This window comes from Notolabrus celidotus, chromosome 8 (genome assembly GCF_009762535.1).
Source record: "Notolabrus celidotus isolate fNotCel1 chromosome 8, fNotCel1.pri, whole genome shotgun sequence".
NCBI lineage: Eukaryota > Metazoa > Chordata > Actinopteri > Labriformes > Labridae > Notolabrus > Notolabrus celidotus.
Window position 1 is genome coordinate 17,005,976 of NC_048279.1, and position 12,879 is coordinate 17,018,854.

Sequence of the window (12,879 nt, forward strand, 5' to 3'; positions counted from 1 at the left end):
CACCACCTGAAAACCAGACGTGGACCCTCAGCAGTCTGTAATTACTCAAAGTGGTGTTCTCTACAGATGCTACAGCTAATCTCTAAAAAGACAGACAAGGGTCAAATTTGATGACAAAGGTATTGAAGCTTAGCCTGTTGTCAAGAACCAGTTCCTGTCACAAGTTAAGTTGATTAATTACTGGTTTCAACTGTGACATTAAGAGCTCATGTATAATAAACTGTACATGTAAAAATGTTCTGCATCTGCATCCTGGTATGTTACAGAAAGTAGCAGAACAAGGACTGCAGGCACACCTGACAATAAATCTACCACACACTCATACACGTGCAACACTGCTACCATCTCTCTACCTCACACACAGTAATCAGAGCATCAGACAATAACTGCTGAGGACCTTTAACAGTAACCTCTCCCAGGAATGGCTCGATCTCTCAGGGGAGGCACTCTGCTCCACTGTTTCTACCTGCTGCCTCTCTGTGTGACGGATGGTTGGATGGTAAAAAGTACTTAACTATTGTATGTTAGTGTAAGCAACTGAAATGATTACAATAGTGTTTCCTGTTTATGGAACATTAAGATTATTGTCACCTCCGACCTTCTGTGTTAGTGACAACATTTCTTGTCAATGTAAACAAGGGATAGATGACTCAACAGAAGTAAAGACAGTCTTAAAGTAAGCAAATGAAGTTTTGAACTTATTTTTAAACAATGTTGAACTCATACTGCCATCTTCTGGCCACAGATCTTGGCTGCAGGTTGGTGTAAAATCCTTCCCACTATCACCACCAGTCAAATCAATTCAAATCTCTCAAGCCCTCTGGCCGGCGCTACAGGTCACACAGAGCTCGGACAAACAGACTCAGAGACAGTTTCTTTCCAAGAGCCATCACAACACTAAACACCCACAAACAGCTGACATAAACAATCCCCACATGTGCAATATTTATTTCTGTGTAATAACACTCATGTCAAGTGCAACACCGAAACTGTGAGAACTGTTCATATAATGTGCAATATCCTAAAACCAAATACCTCTTCTACCGACCTGACTGTTTATATTTGACATTTGCTTTATATTATTCTATATTTTTTATTGTCTATTATACATATTTCTACCTGTTTTTATTATATCTGTATTTATGACATGCACCTTCAGGAGCAGCGCTTCTAATTTCATTGTACACTTGACAATGACAAATAAAGGCTATTCTATTGTATTCCAAATCAACTTTTTTATATAATACAATTTAAACCCAACTCAGTTGATCTAAAGTTCTCCAACTAATAATAATTTTGAAGATCTCAATAGTGGAGGACAATCAGATGGTGAGGAGGGAGAATTCTACAGTTATATGGTGCACAAATAGAAGAGGACCTGTCCTGATAACACTTTGTCCTTCATCTCTTGACAGACAAGCATTTGGTCAGATGTTCTCAATTGCTAACATTGTGATATGGGGTCAAGTGTTTTTGTGATGTAGGGATGGGACCAATCTATTTAGTGCCTTATACAAAAAACAGGATTTTAAAGTTAAGTCTGTAGCAGACAGGCAGCCTGTGTAGGGTGGCAGGAATAAAAGAAATGTGCTCCCTCTTTATTGACCTTGTCTGAATTCTTGCTTCTACTTATTGGACTATTTGAAGATGGTATTAAACAGACTTGGTGTTGAGGCTCATTCAAACTTTGTTCTTAAGCCACCCTAGGTTAGTTGAGGACACACATCTTCCATAAAGCACGCACAGAGTAGTTGGCTGCATGCACTGAAACAATTTATTGCTTAAGTACTCCAGTTGACTTTCCAGTAAATAAACAACAAAAAACAGACTTAAACTTAATAACATGACTGCGGTCGGAAAACTGTTCCTCTCCGCCATCTAACCCACCCGAACAGAGCAAATCACAGCACCTTTAAAGGTTACCTATCAGCGCAATCACTGTCACAGGTTCGAGGAGCACACCCACACACACATGCAGCACAGGTAAACTCAAAACATTTCACTGTCAATCCTAGGCGACTAGTTAACTAAATGTAGCAAATATACTTCATAAGGCTGAACATAATTAGATTTAACTTAAAGTATTTTTCCACACAAAATATTTATCCTAAATCTTAAATCTGGCTCCAACACTTGGTGACACCAACATTACCCTCATTATCATTACGCTGAAAATTGCTTAGTACCATTTGTATATGTGTCCTATGATAAGCACATTAAAAACTTACTAATATACTAGGCAATCATAATTACCCAGTGGAGTGTCCATATTTATTTACATTATCATATGTATGCATTATAAAAGGAATCAGACACGTTGATTTGCTTCTAAGTATCAGATTTATTTACAGATATAAGTGGGAGACATCTCCCTTGTGCAATTACTTACTGGAATTCATCAACTCTTTCAAATAAAACAAACAGCAGGGATTCCTTTATTCAATCCCAGGAAATGCTAAATCAAAATTCAAGACTGCAATTCTTTGCGTTATTATGGCATGTTGAAAACAATATTAAGATGCAATAAAAAAAATGCGATGAATGCAACATACCAACAGCTATTTATAGTAAACAATGCTGATTTAAAGCAAACAACCTAAAATACTTAATACGTTGAAACAATAATAATAAAAAAAAATTCACTTCAGGTCAGCAGTTACACATTCTCACACTAAAATTCTCTTGCCCATAAAAAACAGAATTTAGATGGCAACAATGCCAAAAGCAAACACGCTGCAAGTTTAGGCACAGTATCAGTCGTACCACTCTACACTCTGCATGCTGACAGAGAAGCACTACACTACTACAAATCTGTGAGCTTATTTAAAATAGAAAAATTATAATACAAACGAGGCAACTGAGCATAAGAATTGAAATATCTGGTCAGGTTTGATATGAGGGGCTGACAAGATGCTTCAACATCTTCTTTCTCGTGCCATCACTGACAACAGAACAAGGACAACAAGGCGATGCACACCAATGCACCAAATACGTGACAGACAATTAGTACATCTGCGGTACCATCTTCAGGGATGACAAAGGAAGTTATTTCACATCATGTTTTATTGGACCACTGTCTAAGAAGAAATTTGATTATTGTTGGACTAGCAGAAGAGAGAAGAAGTTTATCTGAGTACATCAGCTGGGAGGAGTATCAGTGCTGTGATTTCTCTGAGGCTGCTGAGCTAACACTAGAGGTGGTCCTCATTACTTTCAGCTTCAGGGAGTTTGCAGGGAGGAGGAAGGGAGAGATGGAGTTGCAGAAGCAGATAAGCAATCAGACCGAGGAGGAAACATTTTGAGATGGGGTAGAGATGTGGGACTACACACAGCTTGTCGGCTTCAGAAACCTGAAGGTGTTAAAACATTCATGTCCCGGGGTTTAAGTTTGTGCGGCCGTGGAGGAATCCGCTTAGACTCTATGCCAGGGATGTCAAGTTTGGGAGCCATGAAGTGGGTGGAGTCGTCCCCCTTAAAGTTGACCTGGGGGTTGGTGCCGTCAATGGTACTGGACTTCTGCAGGCCGAAGTAGGACTGCAGAGAGAAGCCTGTACAAGAGAGAGAGAGGGCGGTGATCATTAAACTGAACCTATCTATTAAAAGGTGCAGCTCTTTTGTCAGGATTTAAATAGAGAAAACAGGTGTGCTCTAGGATGGTTAGACATCATGAGTGGGTGTGGTCAGAGGTGAAACAGGTCTCAGAAACATGTAGGGCATTTCTTTGGTTTGGACTGGATAGCATATGAGAGCTTTAACAAAAGCAACACCCTGTGAGTGGAAAATCCCCACTGGTTTCAAAAGCTATTCAGTTGCAACTAGAGATTTTTGGTCTCAATGGAGCCAGAAAAGTTATTACAAGAATCACAAAATTAAAAGTTTAAAAGAAAATCCAATATGAATTTAAGTTAGGATATTCAAATTATTTCAGGAGCTTTTTATCCACATTTGGGGAAAATCTTATCTCGGACAGCAATCTATGAACTATTTCTTCTGCATTAAGAAGAAGAAAAAAAAAGCCATGTCTTTGTTCCAGGGTCGTATTGGGAAAGTAATTGCTTTTAATTTTTTTTTTAAATTTAGATCAACCAGAGACACTCTCATGAACTCTTCCTGCATCTGTTGAGGAAGCAGTGCATGTTCTTTTGTTTGAGGGGAGTGTCTTTGGCATTTATTATTTGTATACTTTCAAATCAAGCTTGCTCTTACCTTAACTTTGACATTTTGAAATAACAGTGTAGCACAGACAACATCCTGATGCAGTACTGAGCATAAATCTTTTACCTGTGCCAGTATCGGAACCTGGGTCAGTGGGGGACTTCTGAACCACAGACCGAGTTCCAAAGAAGTTCCATCTCTCTCCTCCTGCTCCTCCTCCTCCTCCTCCTTCATTTCCTCCCATGTCTGTATTAGGGATGGGACTGTTGAGCTCTGGAGTTGTAAGAAAAGGTGTGGGACTCAGCGGGAACCAGCTCCTGCAATCCCACCAAACAAGAGCAAGACATGAGCATGAAGGCATATGGTTGGATAAATTGTAGAAATACATAAAGGCAAGAATGATGTGCCTGTCAGGAAACTAAGCATAACGTGATTCTGGGTTCTAACAGCTTCACACCTACCTGCGACTGAGAGACGGTGATGAGTGGGGACTGACACAGGGGGGTGACACTGGGGGTTACAGAAGGGGTGACACTTGGGGTGGATTGAGCTGATGTTGTAAGCCTTTCCTCCTTGAAGTCCCCGCTTGGCATTCTCAACTTCTGCTCGGACAGAACAAAACAAGCAATGGAAATTAGACAATGGTGAAATATCCAAACGTTACAATCACAGCCACCTTAGTGTTTCATTTTTTTAAATTCGGATCTGATACAAACAGCATAGTTGGGACATTACCTTTCTCCAGTCAATGGGAGCCCAACAACACATGTTTGTAATAGCACCGATCATATTTACAGAGCAAACACTCCCTGGATACACAATGCAAGAGGTCAGCAGGGTTTTGAGAGCCAAAGCAAAACAAAATATAAAAAAAAGAAACAAAGTGTTTCAATGTTTCTCTGTTAATCACCTGAACAAGCTCTGTTCAGGAGGGAAGAAGGAGGGGAGGAAAAGTTAAACCCTCCTGTCATGTTCATTTCTCTGGAACAGCAATAATGTTCCTGGGTTAATTTGACCCGGGGCATATTCAATTATCCAAAAGTGTCAAAACCCCAAAAAATCCCAATGAACATTTTTCATAATCTTATCCTTAACTCCATTACTAACCATTTAAATCAACATTTAGTTCAATGGTGTTCTTTAATTCTCACAGATCATGGTTCAATGAGGATAACACACTCGTTTTTATTAAAATTCATGTTAAAGCTTTTTTTAAAGTACAATGGAAAGCCCTAAATATAAAAGCAATAGTTTTACATGACAATTATTGCCTAAAATAGACTTTAAAAAGGGTCAATTTGACCCGCAGCATAACAGGAGGGTTTAATGAGAACATAATCATGATGAGCTACACATTATAATAAACCAGCACGCACGTTTTCAACATAGCAACACACTTGCCTTAACATTAGGTTTATTTTGGTGAAGATGTCTGCTTTAAGTTGCTAAATCTCAATCAAATAAGGGTATTTGTCCCATTCATTGGTGAAAGTCCTTTTAAGCTCTTATCCATCTCATATTCATGATCCTGCAGTCTGCTCAGAGGAGTACCCATGGTGCAAGAGAAAAACAAGGTAACCCTGTGGCTTTTAATTTCCTATGTATTATTGGGTCAGTGCCCTGCTGGACTTCAAGCCAGAATACACTGAGGTATAACAACATGTTTTCTGCAGAGACACGTTGTTTTTACTGGTTAAGAAGGTTTTGTCACCATGGGGACAAAAAACGGCCAAATAAAAACATATTCCATGGTAATCTCAAGACTCTAATGTAGGCTGCTTAGAAAACACACAAACACAAATTGACTCTCTTATGTGTTACTATTGAATAAAAATGCATAATAATCTGATGATGATGAGGGGCTAAAGCTTTGGAGGGTTTCCCTTTCGAAGCTGGAGCAGGGGTGTGAACACAACCGTTTCCTAAATCATTGCTTTCACTCTCAGTTAGCAGCATTACCATAGAGGTCTTTATACAATCTATGGTAGAGGTCTTCATACAATCTGTGGCAGAGGTGTTTATACAGTCTGTGGTAGAGGTGCACAACAAACATTAGCTTAGCGTTGGACTGCCACATAACTGCTAGCTTGATCTGTATCCAGCTACACACAAAGTGCTTGACGTTTTGTTGGTTTAGTTAGTAAAGACAAGCTTAGCTGACTGAGTTATGCCCCCTTCATTGGTTTAACATTAATTAACTAAACTTAAATATATCAGGTTTTTAAAGAAATCCTAAAAGCTCGACCAGTTTTTAAGCTAGCACTCGGTGTCACTTTCCCAGCGGCCTGGTTTTCGTCATATACAAACAGCTACAACGAAACCCTTTGACGTACCTTTTAATAATACGATTTCTATGGCGCTCCAGTCCGATAGATTCTTTCATTTTGTCCATTATTAGCAGTTTAAACAAGTTTAAGGGTCTTCTTTAGTGGAAACACAGACGGTACCGTCTGCAGCAGGCCTCTGAGATCACCCTTTCTGTTACAAGCTCTCTGATTGGTCAGTTTTGACAGAATCAGGAGGCTCGTTTCATTTAAGGGCGTTGCTTGGCAACACCTCAGCAAAAAGAAGCCGCAGTCATTGGAACAGCAGGGAGCCGGTTACGTAATCTGTTTACCAAGATATTGCTTCATATTTAACCTGAAATCACTCATCAGATTACTTTAACAGTATCATATCATTTATCACAATTACACTAGCTTATTTCTTTTATTTCTTTTTTTTTTTTTCAGTGTTGTAAAAAACATATTCTACACATTTCAATTTACACACAATTATTCATTGCAAAAGGTTTATACTGGAACTCACTCCAGCAGACATCCGAAACTCTGACTTACTACCCCCTTCAAATCAAAACCCATACCCATCTGTTTCAAACTGCATTCTCTGTCTAATTCATCTGCCTCATTTTAACTTGGTTTTACTCTGCTTGTTGTTTTTTATTTATTTTATTGCGCTTTTTTATTTATTGTGTTTTATCTTTCTGTAAAGTGACCTTGATTGTTGAGAATGGCGCTTTTAAATAAATGTATTATTATCATTATTACTATTGCTATAATAATAATAATAATAATAATAATAATAATAATAATAATTATTATTATTATTATTATTATTATTATTATTATTATATTTCATTTCATTATCCAAAACTGTCAGAACCCAAAAAATCCCAATGCACATTTTTTCAACCAATGGTCCATTGGTGTTCTTTAATTCTCACAGATCATGGTTCAATGAGGATAACTCACTCATTTCTCATAAAAATTAATGTTAAAACTTTTTTTAATGTACATTGGAAAGCCTATATATAAATACAATAATTTACATGATAGAGCTTTTTGTTTATATTATTTTACATTTTGATTTTTTTTTTTTTTTATGAAGTGATGTTGATAAATTAAAAGGACATCTCTTCTGTCACATGCTGCCCATATTTTATGCTGCATTTAGCTGGTTTGGAAGGCATATACTGCTAAAATAGACTTTAAAAAGGGTCAATTTGACCCGCAACACAACAGGAGGATTAAATAGTTGTATAGAAAAATAACTTATTGATAAAACATCTAACAAAAGTGTGGATTGGTGCTATGTATAAATAGTCTGAAAACTGCAGCTAAAAACTTCTGTACAGTAAACTCTGGTTTGAAATTATTAACATGGCTATTATTTACAGACACATATATTTAACAGCAATAACATAGTATGTAATTAAATAAGATTGAGAAACTGAAAGGGCTATTTAAATAAAAACTAGTTATATTACACTAGCTTAATTTAACTAACACTATGAACAATTAAATATTTTACAAGTAAAACGGCTTGGTATTGTGTCATGATATTTTGTGAAAACAAAAACAACACTATTAGCTGATTTGTACTTTTGACAGGTTAATCTATTACACTTCAAACCTGAGCATGGGGGTTTGGGATGGGGGTGGGAATAGATTTCAGGGACACCAGACAAATCTGGACAGAAAAGAAAACACAACCTTTGTGCACACAAAACGGTACAGGTTTGTTTAATGAACAGAGGTGTACACACAGCTTGCTAAACTGTCCATGACACAAACCAAGATCTGGTGTGATCCTGAATTGTTTTCAGTTTATTCAGTTGATTCAATGTGATGAGTTGTGCTGATGAGTAGGTTTAAGTTTATTCATTGTTTTATGTACCCTGTTTTATCTCCTTTTTAGTGTTGTAAGAATATTTTAATAGTGATACCATGAGATTTTGAATGTTCTTAACTCCATCAAATAACCATTCCATTTCACAACTGATTTGTTTTTTACATTTCAACCTTAAAGACTTCATTACATAGACCTGATTGGATTCATTATGTAGATCCCACAGACACCTTGAACTTTTCATTTGGACATACCATGTTTAGTAACCAGCCATAAGAGGGAGTTATTTCCACTTTTATTGTAGCTGTGCTGCCCTCCAACACACAGTCACAAGAGTTATGGATTTTCAAAGATCTTTTTTTGTAATATCAGGGCAGAGAGGGCAACTTTCCACTACTCCCTCATCAAATCCTCTACCTTATATTTGTTCATACTCACTGGCAGCGTGTTGTCACAAAGTCGGTGAAAGCGGGTCTCCTCGGCAGAGAGGCCTTTGTGGGGTGAATATCCGGTATCTGTCAGGCCTGCCTGGTGCTCAAACTTCTGCAGATTCTCATTGGTCTGCTCTAGGTTGAGGATAAGTATACAGTTAGCATAACAGACAACATTAATCTGTTTTTAAATGCTTGCTAAATTAAAGCCAGCTATAACTGTTTTCATTTGTTTTGATGCCAAGACAACAAGCGGTTCGATAATCATTGGTAAAGCTTACATAACCCTGTGAAGCAACATTGTTAATCTGTTCCTTTGTGTGTCTAGATATTATACCAAATGCAAATCATTATTCTTTAACTGAGTTGGGCAGCTGGTTTCTTGACTTACTGATCATCAGTGTGCTCATTAAAGTGCTGGCTTTGGCTTTCACAATATGCACTGGGGACTTGGCAGCCGACGGTGCCTCAAAGGTCAGCAACTTCTCCCCACTCTTGCTCTCCTATCAAAAAAGTTTTATACTGTTAGGATTAACTTGCAAACCAGTTACATAACAAATAGACAAGCAAGTCAAACATGTGCAGGCATGCACCTAATGCACCGAAACCCTCAGCAACAAGTTGCACACAAGCCAATAAAAACAATGTTTTATTCAGATTAGGATCAGACAGCGAGAACTAACAGGAAGATACCTCTGCTGTGTTCCTGAACTTGTGCTTTGGGATGACTGGATCTGTCCATAAGATGTTGACAGTCAGGTCTGGAGGTGGGGAATGCATGGGGGAATCCATGTGCTCATCATAGCTTATGTTGCGCCGAGTCATTCCAATAGGAGACGACAAGGCACCAAAGAGTCCAGATGAAGTGCCAGACTCAAGTGCTGAAGGATGGGAGGGAAGAAACACTGTCAGAACTCAATTGAATACATAATTAATTTTAAGTTAAAGACTGAAATATCATATATTTCTAAGTATGAATATTAATTTGAATCTAAATTTCTGTGTTACCTGGGATGTCTCCCTGCCTTGAAGTCATTTTAGAAGGGGGGAAGACCACAGGAGACTCAGGACGGTGAGTGTGGGGAGGTTCACTTTTGCTTGGCTTTAGTCTCCAAACCTGAACCCATCATCACGTGACACACAGTGTTATAGTGTTATTAGACAGTGAGAAGGCACGCTCTTATCAAAGAGCATAGTGCAAAAATACAAACAAGTCACCAAAGCTGTGGAGATAACATGAGGCTAATGATAAAATGAGTATATGAATGTATTTTATTAGCCTAACCATGGTTCAGCTAAAGAAGATACACTAGAAGATGTGTTTAGAATACAGTGCATGGAGTCCTGTCTCTGACCTGCTCCAAATAGAAGCAAGGAGTCTGGTTACAGTGCTGTCATTAATATCAGATAATCTAAGAGTCACACTCTTACATACCACATCAGAGGGGGAAAAACTAAACACAAAGCAGGAAATGAAACTTCTTTGCTGCTGAAGAAAAAAAGTAAAACACATTCTTTAATGGAATAAAACATTTCCTGAAGTTTGTTCCTTATTGTGTAAAAAAGAAAGCTAGCCAGTCTTAAAATTTCTGCTATGCTGTGATTAACCTGTGTACCTCTGTTATCAGATCTCCTTATCAGCCTGCTGCTGTTGGATCATTTTCCATTGAAACTGCAAATCTTCCCCTTTAAATGCTGATCTGCAAAATCTAAATCTAAATTTGGGCAGAATTCAGATGTTGCAGGGATACGTCTTTTACTTTAGACAGCTAACATCAAAGTGCTGTTCACGTCTGCACTGGGGGAGCCAAAAACAGTGACTTGCAAAAAACAGGAACCGGGAATCTGTCACACCTCGGGCGGGTTGGAAAAACAGATTTAGCAATCTGCAAACTATAGATGTTACAAAAGCATGCAATTCAGCCATATATGTAAAACACATACATTTTGTATAATTTACTGATTTATTTTTTCCTTCGTCTCTTCGTACATTAAAGTACAACAATCTATAGCCTGACATGCCAGTCATTTCACTTTAATATTAAGTCATTATGCGGCGTTCACGTGAAGGACTGCAGCCCGTCATGCATGCTACACAGTGTATTCAAAACTGACATTACCTGTCAATATTTCCTCTGCTGATGAATTTAATCCACAACTGCAGTGGTTCCGTAGTCTCCGTCGCGCCGCTTTGCCAGTCTAAATGAGTACATACGGTGTGTTTGTTCTTTGGTTGGTTCATCCATGACTTTTGGACATGCACAGAGTAAACAGAGCTCTGACGTCCACGCAGCTCCGGTGAACGCAACTCCCCGAAGGAGCCGGCGGAAGTGATCACCCGAAACAAGACACCCTGCAGCCTGTCAGGTGTTCTCCCTATTTTATACAGTCTATGTGTTCTCCATGCAGAATAACGGAATTTATTTAAAACATTACTGTTTCATACAAAATAATGTGAGAAAACACTATCATTGTAACATATAGCCTACAATATGAAGGGTTGAACATCAAAGTTGGGTAATAGTTTACATGTTATTATTTTATTATTTAATAAGTGTGCGTTGGTTGGTGCTAGTGGTGTGCGGGAAAGGCTACCTCATTAATGCAACCCACAGGATTGTTCTCGTTTCATATTCTAACCTAAAGTTTTGAGGGGACAAAAGGAACATTTATTTTCCCCAATGTTTTTTTTTTTCTTTTCAACAAAACAATCCACACATTGTATTTTCAGGTCAAAGTCTCTTAACCTTAAAATAATTATTATTGTTTTCCTTTTTTCTTTTTAGTACAATCCTTCATTAAAAACCTTTCAAGTCCTTTGTAGTCCTTATATCTTATACTTTGCCTCTGTTTAACAGTGAAGCATTGTGACTCTGCTTTGCTTTTAAGCATAGTCATTGGACTAATATCAAAACTCTGTGTTCATGGTAAAACTGATGCTACTGATTGTCGATCAGACTGTAAGTGTGGAGTGATCATATCATACAGGGCAGATAGTTATGCATTTGCAAAGTAGTGGCAGCTCAATATATTGTTCAAAGTATGCCACCAGCTGGTGTAATCCTAAAATTTGGTCATCAAGTGCTGTAATTTCAGCCGTTTTTGTTGTTTGATCTTTGGCTTTTGGGTCATCTCCTGTTAACTCTCAGTGGTTCTCAAATTTCTGTAGACATGACTGATACAGCTACTGCTGATTCATATTCATTACATACATCTGGTGACTTAGAAGATTTGTTGACCTCTGATGAAGACCATCAGGCCCAAACACAAGCATTTTGTTTGACATGACCAGAACAACTTATATGATTTTGTTTCATCGCCACAACCAAAGTACTGAGCATGCATATTCTCATTGTATAATCAAAGATATTAATTTATATAATAAAGTTTTACTGTCACAAAAACGTATTAACACTTACGCTGGGCTTTGGAGATGCAGATCATGACAGCCAGGAACAGAAACACTTTCTAACCTGATGTTTTGAAATCTAAAATGAAGACAGATTCTTTAGGATGATGTTGTTTTAAGCATACCCAGTTATAGGTCAAACTCCTAGATAGTTTCTCTTGAATTGAATAGTATTTGTGAATTGTATTTTGGTTCCCTGTGTGTCTGTAACTTTGTGTTTTTAGCTGATGGCGACGTTTCTTTTGTAAAAGAGACTTTTAATCTCAGGGGACCAAGCTGGATAAATAAAGGTTAGATACAGAAAACTGTATTTCAGGACATTTCAGAAGGAACATTGTTATTTTTTCCTCAATGAATTAATTCTATAGCTGACAATGCCATAATATGCTAACATTTGTGTTTATAAAGCATTTGGAGATTTAATACATGACGTTTTGTTCAAACTGAAACAACCCAACATTTTGCCATGACGCTAAAACAATGAGTAAATAATCAGATAATCCTCTGGCAGTAAATCAGTTGTTAAATAATGTTTCAAATTGACATCTGTGGGAATTTGCTGTTTTATTTTTTGCGCATTACGTTTTTGTCAGTAATTTGGAGGGTTGCTGTCTTGTATGTTCAAAAAAAGACTTGTTATTAATTGTGATGGTATTTTTCTCTTTATTTTTTAAAGAACTACATCTTCCAGAGGATGGATGGTGAACAGTCTTTGTGTAAACAAATCTGTATTGGAGTCCTATTAAGTAGTTCAGA

General features: G+C 37.7%; 1 protein-coding gene across 1 annotated transcript; it reads right to left on the minus strand.

Annotated features, from left to right (window-relative positions):
• Window positions 1-2,321: 2,321 nt before the first annotated feature.
• Window positions 2,322-10,969, minus strand: LOC117817498 (putative monooxygenase p33MONOX). Its single transcript, XM_034690234.1, is given in 9 exon segments — window positions 2,322-3,548; window positions 4,282-4,472; window positions 4,617-4,657; window positions 4,659-4,757; window positions 8,722-8,849; window positions 9,106-9,217; window positions 9,408-9,595; window positions 9,723-9,831; window positions 10,835-10,969. Coding segments are annotated over 8 exon segments (993 nt in total). The 5' UTR covers window positions 9,751-9,831; window positions 10,835-10,969; the 3' UTR covers window positions 2,322-3,342.
• Between the last annotated feature and the right edge of the window lie 1,910 nt (window positions 10,970-12,879).